Below are 20,720 nucleotides of genomic sequence, written 5' to 3' on the forward strand. Positions count from 1 at the left end.
GTTTAACTCAGTCCAGATGCCAAGCCTCAAGTGAGTAAAGGAGACAGGAGGAGTGTTTTGTATTTCACCAAACGTCTTGCAGAGTGCTGCAACAGAGTAAAGTTAAGTCTGCATGCAAATATACATGTAAATTATCCCTAAAGAATTTCCCAGAGATGAATGTGTACATGCTCAAGCCCTGGGGTTCTTTCATCCACAGGTCAATACGAGGATAAGACGATGGTTTAGAAGAATCTATGTTTTCAACCAGTGTGATGAGCTGAAACTTTAGATTCAAAGCTGCGTCCACATGAAATACACCAGACCAGTGAGGCCATGGGATGTCTGACTTAATGCAACCCAGAAGTCTCTAAGCAGTGTGACCGACTCATTCTGGGATTCCACGGCAGTTGGTGGTGACAGAAAATTCCGGACAGTTTTCCGGCCCATTCATCTCCGCCATGTTGGACTAATAGATGGTTGTGGGGTACCCCTTAGTATAATACACGCTGGACAAAACTGAGTTTAACCTTTTTATTTTGATTTTGGAGTGTTGGTCAGACAAGTAAGCAATATGAATAATTCAGAAACTGATTTAGTTTGAGATGTAGTTGGCAAAATGGGTGCATTTTTTGGAGTGCCGTTCTGGGTTACATGGTGCAGATGTTAGTGTTATTGTCTTCACCTGTATTTGTAATCTGTTTAAAGAAACATGTTTGTCCATCTTGGCACCAAAAAGGACTAAATAAGTGCCAACACTGGCATGTGTTTATTTGATTCAGGTGCATTATATATTGGATAAACAGAGGGCTGCTTAAGATAGTCTAGAGTTCAGGAAACACTTCCTTCCCGTTCAGCCTGATAAACCACATTCACAAGCGCACACAAACATACAGTATGTCATCTGGAGATGTGAGGCAGCTGCAGGCAGAAATCAGGAAGAGGAGAAAAGGAAGTGAAGGAAAGCAGGCAGACAGAGGGGATTATTGTACACGTTCACTCATGTGGGCTACCCAGCACTAAGAACACTTCCAAAACACATGACTCCATTGTAACACCAGAATAACTACTGCACTGTGCCAAATACATATTTAAAATCCTCCCAGTACTCCCAAAGACATTTCAATCTTCGCCCTGTTCAGAAGAAAAAAAGTCCAGACAGGTGGGAACAATGCCATTTTCTACATTTAAAAATGGCTCCTATTGGGAAGCCTACAATGCAGGTAGCAGGAGGAAACTTTGATTTATCATAGCTACGTCAACTAAAGCCTTGGTTCTCACCCAGAAACCAAGTTAAAAGGAATGTAATCTTCCCTCATGATGTTGTTACATCCAGGACACAGGATGATCGTTTACTCACGCTACCCTTCAATATTGTTCTAAAACAAGCGGACTGGACTGTAATTTAAGGAACAAAGGTGATTGAGTCATGAAATTAAAAGGGATCCTAATTCAGAGTAAAAAGCAGCGATGTGTATTTTTCAAAAAACACACGTTTTTCTTCTACAGTCGCTGTCTGTTCTCCTTTATGGATCACGTCATGTCTCTTAACACTCACTCTCTCCCACCTGGGCAAGACATCCCACATGATTTCTGTCAGATGAAATATAACATACATATGGTGTCATTCATCAGTGACCAGAGCCAGACTGCACAGTAAAAATAGAGCAAAAACAAACAGAATAGGGAGGCGCTCAGCCAATGGTAAGCACATAGCCAAGGTCTACTGTTCCTGCTCCATCTCATTCTCCTTCAACCTTCAGCTCGCTCACTTCTTTCTTTCCATCTCTTTCCCTTTCTGTGCCTCCCTTGTGCGTACTTGTGCTTTTTTTCTTTTTCTTGTCACTCTCCACAGACCTTCAGGCATCCAGTGGTAAGACTAAGCTGCAGCTAGCACACTGGGACATCGAGTTCAACCCTTGTGTTGAGAACAATGTGCAAAAAATGATCAAGATACGCATACTGGTGTGAAATATCTGATTGTGAAATGTACAATGTTACATTTTGCATTTTGTTTTCCAACGATCAAGTTCCGCGCCATGGTTAAATCATTTACAGATTACATAAAAAACTATGTTTACATGAACACAAAATACTTGGAAGGGAAAAGACTATCTACCCATTTATCTATATTTCTATCAGTAAAGCATATTGTTAATGTGTGATGCACTCTAGCTTCTCTCTCAATTTAGAAGGGCGTTTCAGTTAAAAAACGATTTTTGCAACTATCTTAAATGACACGTTGCAACAGCGAATGTTACACTTTCAAATACTAACACGACACTTTCGTCGCGGCGCTCTGTAAGACACCTCTAGGTGCTGGAGAAAGTACCCTTTTTTAAGTTTCTGCACAGCAGGAACTGAGAATGAATCTAAAAGTTCTGGATTTTTTTAAGCTCTTACCTCAGGTTGGTACTTTCCCAACACAAGAGGAACCTTCAGCGACATACGTGGATAGCGATTGGTTCAACACGTAAACAGCAAAGGCCGCCCACCGCTGCTGCATGAAATACTGGTAAAACGCTATGTATGCTGTGTAGGCCGTGCTGTAGGCCATGCAGAACTAGGAGAAGTTCTTCTTCCTACTTCCAGCTTGCTATGACTTCAGCGTTTCATTGTGCAAATGCAAATTTTTAAGAAAAAACCCTTTAAAATATGTAGTTTTGGGGGGAGTCTCCCAGTGTGTAGTTACCCTCAAAAAGTTCCCAGACCTGTTTGTCCAAAACTGGATTGCTTCTACCCTGGCACATGCAACGGGAATGGTTTGTCACCTCGACTGCATAGACTTGCTGAGATTATCCTTTTTTTCCCCCTTGCGTCATTTCAAAGGACTGACTTAGGAATGACTCTGAAAACTACTTCCTGTAACTAAGATGTAAACAAGCCCAGCCCGGGTTGTGCTAGTACAGATACGCTTTTAAAATGTGGAGGCTTCGAGTGAACTGTTAGTAGTTACTATGGGAAAGATGGTGGTTCTTTCAAATATGTTTAAAACAAGGAGCTACATAAAAGTACATTTTAGACCAAATTTTTGATCACAAAACTGATTCTGCTGGTGAATGTATAACACAGGTAAGAAGGACAAGATTCGGATTTAACCTAGAGATAACTAGTGGGCTGGATAAACAGACAGAGTCAACGTAGTATATGTGAGTGGCCCTCGTTAGCCGTGCAAGTGCATTCTGGACTATGGTGCAGAGCGGCAGCAAACAGAGCCTCAGGGTGTGCCCTCTCTCCACCATAATCCAGAGCCAAGGGACAGGATCAGTGACCACAGAGAGGATGAAGGGGGTGGTTATTACACTCACCACAGCCATCTACTAGTCAGTCTGAATCCACAGACACAACAGTCCCCTTTCTCCACAGGAAGGCACAGCGGCTGACATACAGACCCCAACCCAGGCTCAGATTTATTGACTTATTGACATTTTTTGCTTGTTTGTTTTACACAAACACAGCTACACAGCACACGCATAGAAAGTACTTTTGTGTGATTTTATCATTAAAATGGTTTTGTTTGGTGGGACTGTGTGGCTGCTGCTCATTTGCTGCTGACAACTAGCAGTCCCTCAACAGGAGATCTGCAGTCCCATGCCCCAATTTCCTAACTGACAGAAAAAACTATCCCTTCAACAGAAAGAAAAATTGCTTCACGCCTGAAGCCAGGTAGTGAAGGTTAATACTCACATTAGGAACATCAAAGACAGTGTTAAATCTAAATTCCATATAAAATCACTCAGCGTAGTTCAAACGTGCCATCCATGACACTGACGGCACGTTTCACTTCACTGTGGAAAATTCTTTAATGTGTCAGTTAAACCTCTGGCTAACTACGACTGTGCCATACGCAGACTGTAAACATGCAGATCTGGTGTAATCATAATCATCACAATCAAGCTTTGATCCCAATTATCTTAGCTTGATGTGTTTGGAAACTGCAATGATGGCCAAGTGAAGTGAATAATAATACACAAGTAACAAATGCACTGTAAGTAGGCCATCCCTAAACAGTTACTCTGCCTTTTCCTCACTTAAAGCCTATCATTACAGCTGGGTCTATTTATAAAGCCCATAAATTCAGCTTACCACACTGAAAGAGCATACCAGGAGCTAGTTACCAAGGAATCGAAAGACTTCCCCACTCTTCCTCTTTTTGCCTCTTGGTCTACTCCCATACACAACCATTTTCACTTACTTTCATTTGTGTGCTCTCTCGTCTCACCTCAGTCTTTATAAAATAAAGACTGCACATTGAAAACGTTGGCTCCTACTTTCTGCTGCACCAAAGGATTTTTATTCTCCGCATCAACAGAAAGGTGAACCCTGGAGCATTCCAGTGACACTTCTCGACCCAACGCTGACACACTCTATGTACACAAAAGCGCACACACATAGCGCGCATGCTGGTGTCCCATTTCTCCTTTCCGACCTCCTTCTTTCCATTCATCCCTGCTTCCACGTACATACACCAACCCAGCCTGCTTTACTGAGTGAACAGGCAACTCAGATGGGAATCGTCCAGTTTTACCCCTCGCAGGCTATTCAAATCAAATGTCACTGTCTGCGATGTGAAGATACGGAGGTGGCAGTCTCTCAACGGTTGAATGATTCGTCAGCTTCGTTTCTGCTGTAGTTAAATTTCTTGCACCTGAACCCACCAGTTTACACCTAGCCCAGCCTAGCAGCAGCGTATGTAACAGCGCGGTATCGACATTTTCCTGACGAGTACACACGTAAATAGAAACACAGGCCTCTACATGTCTGAGCGTTCTCGCCAAGCCCTTGGCAATGAGCCCGCCCTTTTCCTCATATAGTAGAGAAACTTTCTGAGGCTTCAATGTTCATTTCCCCACATTTACAAGACCAAACATGTAAAAAGAATATAGTATAACGTAAATAGTATGGTCTTTCTGATTCAGCCCACAGTTATATGTCCCACAACACAAACAGCATTCAGACAGTGTTTTGGACCAATATATTTTTTTTAGCGGAGTTAGTTGGTTTATGCATCCCACTGAGACTTCTCTGTGGAGTCACGGGACTGCAGATGTCTGCATCATCACACAGGTAGCCTACATAGTCCGGTACAGCAGCTGCACATAGAGACAATGGCTGCTCTGGGACTCATTAGCAATTGCTGCGCTGCGACAGCACACCACAGCTCAAACTGCTTCTCTGTCCTTGTTCTGTCAGAGACCTTAATTTGTCAGACACCGGAGGAAAATATAGAAAGAAGAGCACAGAAACTCAAGAATAGCCCACAGACTTGCATGAACAGGGTTAAAAAGAGATGCAATGATTATCTACTTCTAGGCCACAATATCACAGATTCATGCTCGTTTTATTTTTAATGTCACTTATTCTTTTGTAACAGTGGCCCATCACACTATCTTTGCGTGTGCGCAAATCTATATTTTCATACATTTATGACACAAGCGTTGATATAAATAGCTTTTCTGTTCCACCATACAACTACGTGTTCAGAGAGAAGGATTTCTATTGTTAAATTAAATGTAAATGAAATTAGACACGCATACAATACAAAACTAAAATACATAAAATAATATATACTTACTAAGGATTTCCTGAATCAGACAATAAATAGCCAGCATAACATTTAGCCAAAAAAAGATGATAGAAGCTAAAGAAAGACACTGGCCCATATCAACAAAGTGATGCATTTCTAGTTCTGACTTTTTACACCTGTATTTAGAATCTTTATAATTATTCAAAACAAGAAAGTTTTTTTCTGCAGATTTTCCATATAAACACAAAAGTGCAATGCAAATCATCAACATATAGGACATTACACACCATCCACTTTAACCTAATTTCTCACACTGATCATGCAAAACAAACTCTAGAAACCCCCCAACACAAATCATACCCTGGGAACGTTATAGATAAGATACTCTAGATCAAGCGGTTGACTAATGCTCTGCAACCTACAGTTTCTTTGTTATCTTTTTTTTTTTTTTTTTTTTTGCTGGCTTCAACCTAAAACTGACACCTCGTAATTCATCAGCTACAAACAAAACGCTCATGAGTTTCTAACCACAACAGACATTGTAATTTCACATCACATCTTCATTAAAATAACCCAGTGTCATTTCCTTACTACGCTTTTCCCCACACTGCATTACTGACACTTTTTTAAAAAAAGGTTTGAAGTTCTATTAATTATCTTGTTGGCTGTGGTTAAGCAAGCTGGGTGATAATGTTGCATTACAATTAAAGTTCCTTCCTTCGTGTTTAATATTTAAATCAGCTGCGGACCGAAATTTATTAAAAACATGGGCATTCAGGCATATAACACTACAGTAAACAGGACACAGCCTTGGGAGATAAAACTGTGGGGAATACAATATGTAGTCACATACTAGGTGACTAGGTAGTATGGAAATGAAAGTAATAAGCTGAATGTGTAAGATGGATCTCCTTTAGTCTCATGCGAGAAATACTGCTACAGCTATGATTGAGGAAATTATATTTTCACCTGCAGACTCACACAACTCGATCTAGAATGTGTGTGTAATGACAACTCAAGGCTGAGCTGGAGGTGTAACTGGTCGTCCTTCCCTTCCCCCTTCTCATCCTCAACCACTGTCAGATCTGCAGCAGTGCTTGCAGAGTACAAACCATTAGCAGGGGGCCATATGGCCCTTTTCTTTCAAAAGATGGCAGACAGCCATTCTGTGGACTGCCTGACTGTTTAGAAATACTTTCAGAGGGTATGGGATAAAATTGGCTGGAATGGAATGCAATCATTTGAGGGTTTTGTGCTTGTAATAATTGAATATTGGAAAATGTTTATTTAGCTAAAAAAAATCTTAATATTACAGTGCTGGTGTAGTATGCCGTTCACGTTATTTTTAGAAGCCATTGTGTGTTTATATCATTCAGTTATAGCTCAGCTCTTCCTTTGACATTTCTAAATGTCTAATAAAACTGCTGGACAGGGAATAGTGTAATAAATGGAGATTTGATTCTATAAGCTCCCTCAGAGGGATTGGTATGTTAATTCAACTTTGAATACGACAGATGGGAGCAGTGAATGAAGTGAATGTGTGGACGCTTGGATGGCGCTGCATGGTTGGCAGGCCCAATGCAGCCTGGCTTACAGGTGCTGCACAACTGCTCCATACGCCAACACCCATTATGACTGGAGAATATGGCTTACAGGTTATTTTTAGTCAGTAAGTGATGGATTACATTGCATACTATTTTTTTTAACAGAATTATTATAAGATGCTCTATCGTAGGCTCTAATATTGACTTAATAAAAAAATACACATGCATGGACACACAGTGCATTAATTAAATATTAATTAAAAGCTTCCATGACACACAACTATTACAGAGAATCTATACTAATTAATATACAAACATAACTATACTGAAATCCAAATAAACTTTAACCTGAACTGCTACTAAAATACTCAAACATACTAAAACAAGTCTGACTTCAAATTTAAAGGTTGTAACGACAGAAAATAAACTAAACAGTAGCTATATTAAAAGTCAAATTTAACAAGGTGGGACAAATGGCATAGTCTATGAAAATCTTTCATTTGCTTATAAAACTGCTACAAAACTAAAGTGAAACACTATTGTAATATAAAGTACGTCATTGCCTCACCCACTTCTGTTACGCAGACTCACCAGATAACAGTACATTTGTTGCAGATCCCTAAACCAGAAGGATGTGTAAATATGTTATTGTACCATAATGAAAGGACTTAGGCCTACCAGTTAGGACACTATTCAATGCAAAGCAAATCAGAGAAACGCCAAGAGGGAAACAGAGAGGGATAGGTCATTTATATGTTATCGTATATGATTTGTTTTTCTTCTCTACTTCTTCTTTTTTTTCCAACCACCTGGCAACGCTAATGTAGCGAGAGCTAGGCAGTGCAAATTTCATTATGGTTAACCAAAAGCGCTAGCATATGGAAGAAACTGGTACATAACAATCACACCAGTAAATTCTGCAATATAGCGACATCAATCACAATTGCATTGCATGACAAATGCCAAGTTATTGATTTCAAACATATCCTCCAACACAAAAACAGTAACGCATGGGTGGGGAAAGTTGTCGGGGGCAGTCAGTGCTGATATCACTCAGCCACACAGTCAATAGTATTCAGATAAAGTCTGATTGGGTGTAATACAGATCTTATACCTGACCTTAAGATCTTAGTAATGCTTAAACTTACTTTTGGAAAAAACAAAGCATAAAAATGTCATTTGGTAATAATAATTCTATACCAGTATAACAGTATATACCATATCAGCCATAACATTAGGAAAATCATAACATAATCAAAGAGGATATATTAAATAGTCTTGACATCTGTTTCAATAGCTAAACAACTTGGTCGGAGCATCTCCTGCATCTTTAGTGGGGTGTTGTCCCGGTCTGCTGTGCTTAGTACCTATCAAAAGTTGTCCAAGGACAGAAAAGCAGTGAACCGGGGTCAAGGCTATGGGGGGCCACGTCTCACTGATGCATGTGAGCAGCGAAGGCTTGTTTGTGTGGTTCAATCAACTCCTGAAATAAAGTTCCTGTTTGTTCTGACAGAAAGGCATCAGAACACAGTGCATCACAGTTTGTTTTATATGAGGCTTTATAGCCACAGAGCAGTCGGGGAGTCCATCGTGACTCCTCTCCATGGCTGAGGGCGCCTACAATGGACGTGTGAGCATCAGAACTGGGCCGCAGTGCAATGGAAACAAGTGGTCTGGTCTGGTCTGATGAATCATGTTTTCTTTTACATGGATGGCCAGGTGCCTATGGGTATCTGGAGAACATTCGGCACAAGGACACCAGGACACAAGGACACAAGGACCACCCCTTTGCCCTTGCTATGAGGAGGTGCTTGGTCAGCAACAGTGTTCAGGTGGTGGTCGGGACCCAGGTTTCAACATTACATTGCGATGAGACCATCAATACCTTTCAATTCACAGGTCGGTGAGTTTAATGTTGTGGCTGTTCAGGTTCCATTTACATAGATTTCAGAGCATATTTTCTCTTACCCATCACTGGCAATCACACGGCTTCACTCAGCTATAAACGGTGCCCCACGCATGGCTCATAATAACAGTTATGACATGCTGGTAATTTAGATAAACTGCAGCTGCCCTCTCTTTTAGACGACTGTGGTTGGGTTTTTGTCAAAGGTTTCCAAGAGTCTGCACCAGGACGTTTCCTGAAGTCAAACTGAACAACAGCCCACTGACATGTAGGTTAGTCACATCCAGCTCTAGGTCTGGGGACGTTACACTGCAACAAGTCACGCAACATTCTCAGCTCATTCACAGTCTGGACGCAAGTATGTGTCACTGACTAAATAGGCGACATGCTGTTATCGCCTATTATCATTACAGTCGGCCAGGGCGACTGGGAAATGTACCTTTTGCTTAGCTCCATTTTGTTCGCAAGAGGTTTACAATAACTTCCTACAAGAGCCCAGTCAATACAGCGCCTACTAGCTAAACACATACCCCCCAACGGAACCAAATATTCACGCAAACAAACGTAACACCTCGTAGGGGACCTTTTTCTTTAAATGAAAAGCCCACACGAAGCCCTAAAGAGCTTCAGTATTTGATTTGACTTACCTTTGCCAGCTAATTTTCTCATTGTCCCGGTGTAATCCTCATCTGCCTTCCCAGCGATTCAGCCAATTGGCGAGAAAACTTCAAAAAAAAAAAAAAAAAAAACGGTTTCACGTCGCAGCTTCGCAGATGTTTCTTTGTTTTCCTCCTTTTAATGGAAATAAGCCTGGTGTGTATCAAACAGGGCTACCAGCGCTGGAGTCACAGCCACAGACAAAGCTCAGAGTTGAGTCAGTTTGAAGGTTTCGAACCAGAGCGGAAAGGGAAAAAAAAAACACCGAGGGAGAGATTTAAAAAATAAATCGTAGCCTTCTCAAATCTTAAATAACGAAATGGTCGTTTCTGGGATGAAACGGACTCAAAAGTCCAGTCCCTCCTTACAGACTGTGTGGTTTCAGACCGGCTAACCAGCTAGCCTGTCGCTACTTCCTCTCTCGGAGCCGGAATAACAGAAGCAGCCCGAGCGGTGAAAAAAAAGTTGAGGAAAAAGGCAGAAGCCTGATTCTGTACAATGAAAGCGCCCTGTTGCAGTGAGGCTTTCGTTGAAGAATTGCGCCCCCTGCGGGTTTAGTGGTGTGATTACAAGGTGGTGCAAGCTCTCAGTGTTCGCTGGGTTTCCTGCGGGGGAGGTTCTTCATTAACATGTTACACATGTTATCATAGTTTTTTCAGTTTCATTTATTTTAGCGTTAAATAGACGGCTAATTAAATAGCCGGCTACGCCTAATTACTCATGATGATTAATTGTTAGGCTAAGTTTTTTTGTTTGTTTGCTTTAGAAATTAAATCATGCAAAGTATACAAAGAACAGTATAAAAGAGCAATAATAACATAAGACATATAAGAGGAAACAAGACTGTGGCATTCACACCTAGGGTCAATTTAGAGTCACCAATCAGTCTATCGAGCATGTCTTTGGAGGCGGGAGGAAGCCGGAGTACACGGCGAAAACCCACGCACAGCACACAGCAGCGATATCAGTTAACCACGAATCACTGTCCCGCCCTGAATCACTAAGTGAAATGAAATAAACATAAAAATAAACAGTTGTTGTTGTTGTTGAACATATTTTTTGTGGATACAATATTTTGCCAAAAGCAAGAGCATGTTTATTAGGAAATAGCATTTTCCTTCTGTGTCAGGATTAATATAAAAGCCAAATAATATATATTTTCCCAACGTAAACACAAATTCTTTACAGAGATGATTAATGATAAGTTCTGCTGAACTTCACCCAGAATCTTTTGCTGTGAGTACAGCGCCAAAATATATGTAAAACTGTTTCCTGGTGCAAATACAAATAAAAGTGCAGTTTGTATAATGTTTGACAGGGTAGCATTTATGAATGATTTTAAAGGACACTTCCTTAACTTTGTTAATAAGTAGAAATCTGTGTGGGAGTATCTAACATTAACATAACGACTCCAGTATGTAGTGGGACATTGTTAGGTTAACCATGAGGCCCATAGGCTGTGGTTATTCTTGTGATCACTGTGTGTATTTGTACTACATAAATTACTATTTTGGACCCATGAGTGGACAAAATCTGATATTTGGTTCCACCCTGGTAGAGGCGTAATGTAACAAATTTGTCAACACATTCACAGTTGTTTGTCATTTTGATACTTAGATAATTCATTCCTATGTATTAGTGCCATATTGAATTCAATATGTTCCAAGTCTGCAATAAAGGTTTTACTATTTACCACTTTAAAAAGCATATTTAACAGAGCGTAAAGGAACTTCCTCAATATACAAATACAGTCTGATACACATTAACTTGATTTGACTAATGGTAGTGTGTGTAATGCATTGTGAAACTAACCATTCCAAATGCACAGAATTTAAAAAAAAAAAAAAAAGTTTACGCTGCATTACATCTGCCATCCATCCATCCAATTAAATATACCGTAATTATCTGAAGATTTTTCAGCCCTGTGATTTGCCGGACAGTCTTCAAGTTGACTGCAATGTTGCTTTGTGGCCACCAGATGTTGCCTTCTCAACACCAAGCAGCCATCCATGTTCACCAGACTACAGTAAACCAAGACCGACTCTTTAAACCTCCAGTCTGTATGTCTCGTTTCATAAATTAGTCAACACCAGTTTTGTCATCATAATGAAAAACTCCATGCTGTGGTCTACTAGCTTGACCTGTTTTCCTTCATTTCATTTAAGAAGCTAAGCATAATTTCAATCAAATTTTTGTAAGAAACTCTTTGTTACAGTCTAAATTATTTTTTTTTATTAAACATCTTTGATATTTTTTGCTGTTTTCCGACAGCACACTCTGGAAGTTGATTTCAAAGACCAACAACAGGAAGGGATGTGGTTTCCTTCATTGTTTAAAACTCCTCTTATCTATATCACCAATCAGTCACTTGTAATATTATAGGGCAGCTGGTGCAGACAATGCTTGCAGAAGAACACCATTTTGGGGTTTTAATATGCCTTGGCAATTTTACACTGATGGCAGAGACATTTCTTGCTATATGCGGCCTATGCAAATGTGTAGGTCCCCTAAGCCACTAGGGGGCTCCAAATTCTTCTTATTATATTCCTTATATGCCTAGAATAATGTAGGATATAAATAAAATAAGCTAAAATGATAAACTTTGGCTATTGTGGCATAGTTAAATCAGAATTGTTGGACTTCTCTGTCAGCAGTGAGTGACGTCTGACAGCTGATTTATAGTGAAGATGTGAATGTTAAACAGCGTTATGGCATCAGAGAGAAATTATCCTAGTGAGGAAGAAAAATGCAAGAAGAAGACAAATGGTCAAAGGATAAAAGTAAGGAAATATTGGTGATGTAAAGCAGATTGGGGAAGGTGTAATGCCCAGTTTTTAGCAAGTTAGCTTGTTATTTTTCCTGCTAAAAATGTTGTGATGTGAGTTAGCTTGCTAGGATTTGAATGCTGTCATAAAACCAGTGTTAGTCTACTTTAATTTAGTTTGGCTAAAGTGTGTGTATTTTATAGCCCCCTAACTAGAAGTGTGCTGCTCCTTTCTAAATAACACTATTTTTTTAAGCAATAATACGTATTATTCTTATTGTTGATTATTCTGGACTATTGTAGCGGTGGATCATTTCTCTGTTTTATTACCTTAACCAGTATAATATGTAAATACATGCAAAAACCTTGTAAAAGTGACAACTGTGTTACTGGATACATGTTTTGAAGGGTATGTTACAATGTTTAATATAAAAACAGATGATGAATTTCTGTATTAGTGCACTAGTTGACAAACTAGGAGACACAAAACAGCATCCTGCATAGGGCCCCACAAAGATAGACAGCCCTGACTGAGGGTGTATGCCATGGAGAACCAACAGTCAGCTGACTGCCATGAATTAAAGGTGTGGGATCACTTTGCAAAATCTTTGGTTGGAATAAATGCAGAGTGTTAGCTAGGACTGAGTCCGCAAGGGAACTCGTGCACACAAAATGCTTGTCGTTATCAGCCGTAAGTCATGACAACACTGCAGCTAGACAAATGTTGGTGTCTAGGCTAATTCAAGTATGTAACGAAGAGGTGACTTCATTGGGAATCTCAGTATTTTCTTGAGTCATATTCTAAAACGACTGTGGATTACTATAAATAACTACCATCTGTTTTTTTTTTTCTGGAGAAAAAACTGTTTAGGTGTTGAGTCGTCCTTGATGAGTCATATGACTGTAGTGTCATCCACAAACTTACCCAGCTTGAAGGAGGGGTGACTGGAGTGCAGTCACTGGTGTACAGGGAGAACAAATAAGGGGAGCGGACACAACCTTGTGGAGCTCCGGTGTTGGTGGTGAGGGGGGCGGACGGGTCGCTGCCAGCCTTTTCTCCTGAACATGGTAAGCACAGCAGCATTTGAAAGGAAGCACATGTGTCTTGTTTAGATGGGGAGAGAAAGTCTGCCTTTAAATGGTCGCTCTATGAGTGTCTGTGACCATACTTTTTCCTGTTTGTATCAGAGGTAGCTCATCATTGTTGTACTTGAAGTCGAATCTTGAATCTGTGCTATTGACACAAGAAGGTATTGTGGTTGTGAGCAAGAAGGCCATAAGAGATTGGCATGAGAAGTAACCCCCTGCATTAGAACAATGGCTTGTAACTATAAGAGAGCTTTGTACAACTGAAAAAAAAAATCCTTTCCACTCATACTGACAGGAAATGTTTTTTGTTTTTGTTTTTTTTAAATAAATGAAGAAATGGACTGGAAGATTTTTATTGACCTCCGGATACATGACCTCTGCGATAGCAGCCTACTAATACAATAGATGTCATGTTTACTTTTGTTTTAGATTTTTTTGTGTATCCTTTTTTTACTTAATTGACAGGAAAATAAACTATGTACTTGTGCATATATATATATATACACACACACACACACACACACACACACACACACATACACACACACACACTTGTGTTAGTTTGTTCAGAAGAAAACCCAATAAACACTCAAGTATTAAAAAAGCAGAATGGGCCGTGACCATCTTCATCTGTTCAGTAAAAGAAAGTGTTTATTATTCACCAGAGTGAAGATGGGAAATTACTGACAGTGGGATGTGGCAAAACACCGCAAATCATCTTGAAGGCTTTCTCATACGCACATTTTCCAATGCTGCGTTCTTCAAAACAATTCACAATTCATACTATTCTCATCTGAATAAAAAAGGGTCTGAAAATCAGTAAACAAAGAAGAAGACATTTCCATGCAAACAGTTTCTGCTCTCATGGTGCCTTGCCTTGTTACGTTCTGCTCAAACATCATCATGTGTGTTCAAACGCACAATAAACTTCCCCAGTTTCCTTTAATTGCACAAGAGATATTATCTTTCTTTCTTTCACCACTACTGTGTTCAGATATTTTCACATATGTTCAAGTCCTACCTGACTGAGTGGGATTTTGTGAGTGAAGTTTGCTTGTCGGTGATATCCCCCCATTGTAAGGACGTGCAGTCAGTTGTATGTGTTTGCCATGTGATGGACCTGCAACCTGTCTCCATGCTCTGCCTCTCACACAGCCTGATAGGAGATGAAGGAATATGACAGGAACAGCTAAAACATACTCAGTAATGCGATGTAGGTCACTGGACAAACCATCACAGCCCTGGACCGACGTAATGTGTTTTAACGCCACTAGAGACTTGCAAGTCTGGCTGTGCATGTCAGTGAAAAACACACACACGCGCCTGCGGCTTAAAATGCGTACTTTGTGGTTACAGCAGTGTTTGAAGTTATATTTCCAGAGTAAGGGCGTTTTCAACAGTCATGGGTGTTGTTGACACCTCAGGTTGCACTGGCGTGTTGTGCGTTTTTTTTTTTTTTTAAATTGTGTTTTCCTCATTCCATTTACGACAACAGTCTCGCCACAGCTTCGTTTAAATTAGACATTCCGTATCAACATTTTGCTGTAGTTATATATGGTCACGGTTTATTGATGCATGTCTGCTCTTTTTTTTTTTTTCACGGCTAAAGTCTAAAAAGGAGAAGTTGTTTTAGAAAAGCTTCATGTGGGTGGTACAACAACATTCTGCCATGTATTTAAACACAATGTAGGTCAAACGTCTCAAAGTTATTACCTCTTTATTTACACGCTCGATCACTCTAGTAACTCCACACAAACACGTTCGTCGTGGGCCTCGGCGCAAAATGACACATATCATGTACTAGCATTTTTTCAATGTTACCTAAACAATTAAATTCAACCTGTGCATGACAAAGGGTATCTACTTAGCTTTAATGTGTTTAATGTTTGTCAGAACTTTATAAATGATAGAGAGAGATACAGTTACAACGTAATTAGGTGACAGTGTGAAATATATAATCAGAGCTCTTCGAAGACTCCACTTTGTAGGGCAAATGTGTTCAGGCATCAGCTCAGGTTTTGCTCATATTTGAAAAGTGGTTTCTTGATTTTTGGGTCTGGCATCACTTTCTTATGCTTCAGGATGCCTCATGTGTCTTTTTTCAGAATATTACAGTTTTAAAAAGTGGTCAGAAAGTGGTGTCAGTGGCATTGTATGCTGTATGATGTGGTCCGTGGCCACTAGTGCATGATTGGCTGTTTATTGAAGTCAAGTGTGCTTAGCAACATGAGAATAAGGGCATGGCAAGAATAGTGCGGCCTCTATACCCTAAACAACAACCACAGCTGTGTGATGAGATATATGAAACCCTCTATCTGCAGGGAGGGGTGCCTTTCCATCTGATTGGGAGTTCCTGTTTTTCTCGTGCTTTCTGAGAAATATTGAGACCAAAAAAGAGAAAGAAAAAAAAAATAATTTGACACTTTTGAAATCATGCCCTGGTCAGGTTCCATGATCTTGTAAGTGCAAGTGAAAAGCTTGCCACATATCCTTAAAAATATTGAGTCACGTCACGTTTTGAAAGCCACTTTACAACCATTTTACAACTGGTTCAATGTGGCACGTTTTGAAAGAGCATTTCCCGCATCACGGCAGACCTTGAGCAACAACATTTTGAAGGGTAGTAGTAGTAGTAACATCCGTGAGAAAACGAGGTACTCTTGATAGAAAAGTTATGTTTCATTTAAATAAGCAGTGGTACAAGGTTTGATTTCAACGACCGAAACATTTCCAATTTCAAAACGGTGTACAGTTGAACTTCAGTGTTGGGGTATAAGTTGTAGGAGGGATGACTACCTCTCAGTGTGCGTGCATGCATGTGTGTGTGTGCGTGTGTGTGAGAGACACAGAAAGAGAGAGAGAGAGAGAGAGAGGTTGGGTGTGGTGTGTTACTACCTAACCTCGCTGGCTTACTTCCCCATGAAAAATGTTCTGCAAAAATCTAAACTCAGCAACAGCAGACACACACTCAGCATCACTGGCACCCAGGGTGAGTACTCTCCACTGCACACTCACTTAACTCTGCAGCTCTGATAATAACCTGCAATTATTTTTGTTCATTAAAATACAATAGGAGGATTTTCTTAATGCAATGCAATTTTAAAATAACTATTCTTTATTTATTTATTATTATTATTATTATTTTTTATTTCTTTCCAGATTACAACATTATCAGTTTGGGAAAAAATGCTTTAACGCTGCCTAAACTAAGTACTTTAGTTAATTAAGTTCTGGTCGATCTGATAGATTCAATGAAAAAGGAAGAAGAAGGATTTTACAATATTTTACAATTTTTTACAATATTTATTGTAAGATAAGATAAGATCGTATTCCTTCCTTCCTAATTTATACCATGCGTGAGAATTTTCAACATATAAGCATTTTTTTGCATTCCTCATAAAAACAATGTGCGTCTTTCCTTTATGTGGTGATTTAAATGCCCTCGCTGCGCACTCATCCTGTGTTAACCACAGCTAGGTGGAGATTGTGACACGTGAGAGAGGCATTTAAATAATGCCTTTTAAATTGACGCAGCACAATAAAGACGCGCAGCCTTCAGTTCTCAGAGCGACAGAAATTTCATGATCGGATTTTACCACAGATGTGTCATGCTGAAAGTGCTCTCATTTCTTTTCTCCTTCTCAGGTGTGTGTTGTGCACAGGCAGAGAGCTCCAGTGGTTAGAGTGTGCTGATAGCCTGTTTGATCGCAGGAGTTCCACACTAATTCCCGTACAGCTCGTACCAGCTCGTACCAGCTCGGTTCAACCTGTTCTCACCCACTGCCTTGATCTTGGCCAGCTCAGTTGTCGCAATGAGTATCTTGTCCTCTCTTACTTCCCCCACCTCCTGCCCTCACTTGTACCAGTTACTCAGTCACCCCGGTAATACTACCGCTGCAGCCAGTGGGATTAGCCATGTGATCCTGCGGCATTATAACCACACCGGCCGCCTGCAGAACAGGACCATCTCAGACAGTCAGAACCACATCAGTACCGCCACGGCCGCTTTCCTCTTCTTCAGCATTTTCATCATCCTGGAGAATTTCCTGGTGCTGGTGGCCGTCATATCCCGCATCCGCCACAGCCGGCGCTGGGTTTATGTCTGCATTGCCAACATCACACTCAGTGATCTCCTGACTGGTACTGCCTACCTTGTCAACATCTGTATGTCTGGCAACCAGACTTTTCGTCTCACCCCTGCTCTGTGGCTCTTCAGGGAGGGCATGCTGTTTGTGGCCCTGGCAGCATCTATATTCAGTTTGCTACTGATTGCAGTGGAGCGTTACACCACCATGATGAAACCACTGCCGCAGAAGTCCACCACGAAGACCTACTATCGGATCTATGGGTTGGTGGCGCTTTGCTGGGTCATGGCGCTCGTGATTGGCTTCCTCCCCTTGCTGGGCTGGAACTGTGTGTGCAGCCTGGAAGGATGCTCCACCCTCCTCCCTCTCTATTCCAAGACCTACATCTTTTTCTCCCTCATCATCTTCTTCCTCATCCTCTTGGCAATTGGCGTGCTCTACGGTGCCATCTACTGCCACGTGCACAAGAGCACTCAGCTGGGTCCCCAACGCAGCCGCAAGCGCTCCTTGGCTCTTCTTAAGACTGTCATCACCATTGTCGGGGTCTTCTTGGTCTGCTGGGGGCCACTGTTCATGCTGTTAATGGTGGATTTCTTCTGTTCATCACGTCAGTGCGCACTGCTGTACAGCGCTGACTTTTGCATCGCCCTGGCTATCCTTAACTCAGCTCTGAATCCCATCATCTACGCCCTGGGCAGCAGCGACATGAGGAAGGCTATTGCTGAGCTACTGTGCTGCTGCTGCCTAAAGGTCGGCCTCTGTCACCCAGACAAATTCACATCCAAGGAGACCAGCAGCACCTCAGAGAGCAGGAGGGACAGTCTGAGAAACAGCTTTAACAAGGTCCGGAGTTTGAGCTTGGTCTCCCCACCGTCAACCCCAAGCAAGCCTCGCAGGGCACCCAGAAAATCTAGGCTGAGCACCACCACCAGCTGCCTGTCGGTTTCCAGTGGTTAAACCACAATGTGCTCCCCTCCCAAGCAAACAAGACCTGTGTGCAATGACACACATCTAACGGTTTCCTCTGAGTTTTGGTTTGAATGTTCACTGTTAGACTGAAAGTGACTGCACTGACGATTACACACACCAGAAAACCTAATTAAAATGTGAATGTATCCTTAAAAGTACAAACGTTACAATAATAAAATAATAATCTTGTAGTAGTCAGCAATATCACACAAGGGCATCTTTTTTATCACCAACCATTCCTGTTTTCATACTGTTTGGCATTTTTTGAACATTTTACACAATTACTGTAGAGTTTGTCTTTGAAATGTACTTATTTACTGATAAGAAATATATATATATATTTCATTATAATTGTATAACAATGTGTACATAAGTTTATTGCACTGTAACTTGATGTCATTTTGTATTAAACCCAGAGAAAAGCATAATTAAAGTTTATTTTACCGTATGTGTGAGTGCAGTGTTTTCAGTCTAGTACCTCTGCTTTCCTCTGGAGGGAGGCACTTCCTTGAAACCTTGACAGGCTACCAGATGGCAATGACAGTCAAAGGGCTTTAAACTTAAACAGACAAGCAAGCAACAACAAAAAAAAAAAAAAAAAAAAAAAAAAACTTCCACACAAATCTTATATAGTTATTTAGATTTGCCAAATTCTAATGTTACATACGTCAGATCAAACTGACATATTTGAATATGCTGAAACATCATTCAGGTTAATGCAGACTCAGCAGCACATGTAAGTATGTGAAAGGATATTCTTTTTATTTTATTTTTTAAGGTTTGTCTTAACAGACTTTTAAAAAAGGCAGTTTTCCAGGCTGCTCTCTGCCTCCTGGTTTTTCCGACAGGCAGGACTGATCGCAGCTAAGTGCAGAGGAGGTGAGGGCTGGGACTGTAGCCCCAAGGGCACACACAGCCAGGGCTAATTGATAAATTCATTATGACTGTCTGGCAGGGACGCGAGATAAGGTTCAGCAGAGAGTATACGGCTCATAAGCTATACAGGGTATGTACTGTATGTCTGCTACTGGAACAACCTGTTTTGTCTTGACATTTCAAAAGGTATTTTCACAAGGCAAAACAAATGGCCTGCCGCTCTGCAAACAGAAAAAGTGAGCCCTTTGTTTCTGTGGTACAGAAATGGTGCAATAGATCACAGGCATGAGGTGCGCTTTCACCATGGAAACTTGATGCTGTTCAAAGGCTGAAGATCTGAAAGTTCTCACGTCACCTTCATGTGTTGGCTTTACTTACGCGCCGAGAGCAATGTGTCACATTTCACACGATATATCCTGACAAATGACAGTTTACACCTTCAGCCTTATTTCTCAACAGCCTTAAATATTCGGTTGTAAATAAGCAACAGCTAAAATGAATGATGGCTGACGAAAAAGGCTCATTCTGCCCTCATTCATCATCATTAAAGCTCAGTTGCTCTGCTAATGTGTAGCAGGGGTTGTGTGGTTTGATCAGACGTGTTTGACAACATGTAAACAACCCACCAACTGTCATCACATTATGATTCACATCTTGCTAAATACTGACTGGTGGTTGAAATCTCTCAGAGAAAGAGGCCAGTTGAGGAAACAAGTTTTCGATTGCAGGGGAAACCTGTTTTGTAATTGTGACAAAAATGTCAAGTGTACTTTTCTGTATGATTGATGTTGAACAGTTTACGAGTGAAAGTGGTTGATTATTAGAAATTGCTGCTGACTGACAGATGTACTGATATTGTCCCTGTTAAATGACTCATGGTAACCAACCCATGTCGATGATAGAAGAGATTAAGAAGGGTGATAAAAACAAACTTAATCCTTTTCCTCGGCCAGAATATGAAGACTAATGCTCTAAATGCCTCAAAATGTCCCTGCAGACCACAGGGCTAAAAGCCTTATCCCCTCTTCAGGTCTGCCTCCAATAGTCTCCCCAGGGAGTGCGTTTGCTCATAGAATTTTTCAAAAGCTCAAACATGATACTGGGATTTTCTATCTATTGTCTAATAGACATGTATTTACTAGCCAGCACACTAAGTTTCAGTGCTAGACAGCATATTCCACGTGGCTCTAATTCTGCAAAACAACGATATGATGTTTCAGCTTTTATAATGACGAAAGAAGAAATACCGTAGAACAGAACCTAAACAGGAAGCTGAGTAAAGCCTCAGTTCTCAAATGTGTTCCTTAAGAGAAATCAAAATCAT

The 20,720-nt window shown here is 40.7% G+C and overlaps 2 protein-coding genes across 16 annotated transcripts in view; one reads left to right on the forward strand and one right to left on the reverse strand.

The window, feature by feature from the left end:
- The window catches only part of LOC125009984 (unconventional myosin-IXb), a 49,361-nt gene extending 39,308 nt beyond the window's left edge, over positions 1-10,053 (reverse strand). For 11 of the 15 annotated variants that reach the window (XM_047588313.1, XM_047588312.1, XM_047588309.1 and 8 more), the window contains exon 1: positions 9,604-10,051. The gene's annotated coding sequence lies outside the window, so the exon portion shown is untranslated. Of the gene's footprint in view, positions 1-9,603 lie in introns of all 15 variants that reach the window. The other 4 variants (XM_047588315.1, XM_047588314.1, XM_047588317.1 and 1 more) reach the window with 1 other exon arrangement.
- Positions 10,054-16,304: 6,251 nt separating this feature from the next.
- Positions 16,305-18,968, forward strand: s1pr4 (sphingosine-1-phosphate receptor 4). Its single transcript, XM_047586359.1, has 2 exons — positions 16,305-16,455; positions 17,112-18,968. The coding sequence occupies exon 2, from the start codon at positions 17,279-17,281 to the stop codon at positions 18,506-18,508; it is 1,230 nt and encodes a 409-aa protein (XP_047442315.1). The 5' UTR covers positions 16,305-16,455; positions 17,112-17,278; the 3' UTR covers positions 18,509-18,968.
- Positions 18,969-20,720: the final 1,752 nt, after the last annotated feature.

The sequence above is a fragment of the Mugil cephalus genome, chromosome 6 (genome assembly GCF_022458985.1).
Source record: "Mugil cephalus isolate CIBA_MC_2020 chromosome 6, CIBA_Mcephalus_1.1, whole genome shotgun sequence".
In the NCBI taxonomy this organism is placed as follows: Eukaryota; Metazoa; Chordata; class Actinopteri; order Mugiliformes; family Mugilidae; genus Mugil; species Mugil cephalus.

What these genes read in the sequence shown, in the direction of transcription:
- s1pr4 (XM_047586359.1), top strand. Translation starts at nt 17,279, where the DNA reads ATGAGTATCTTGTCCTCTCTTACTTCCCCCACCTCCTGCCCTCACTTG.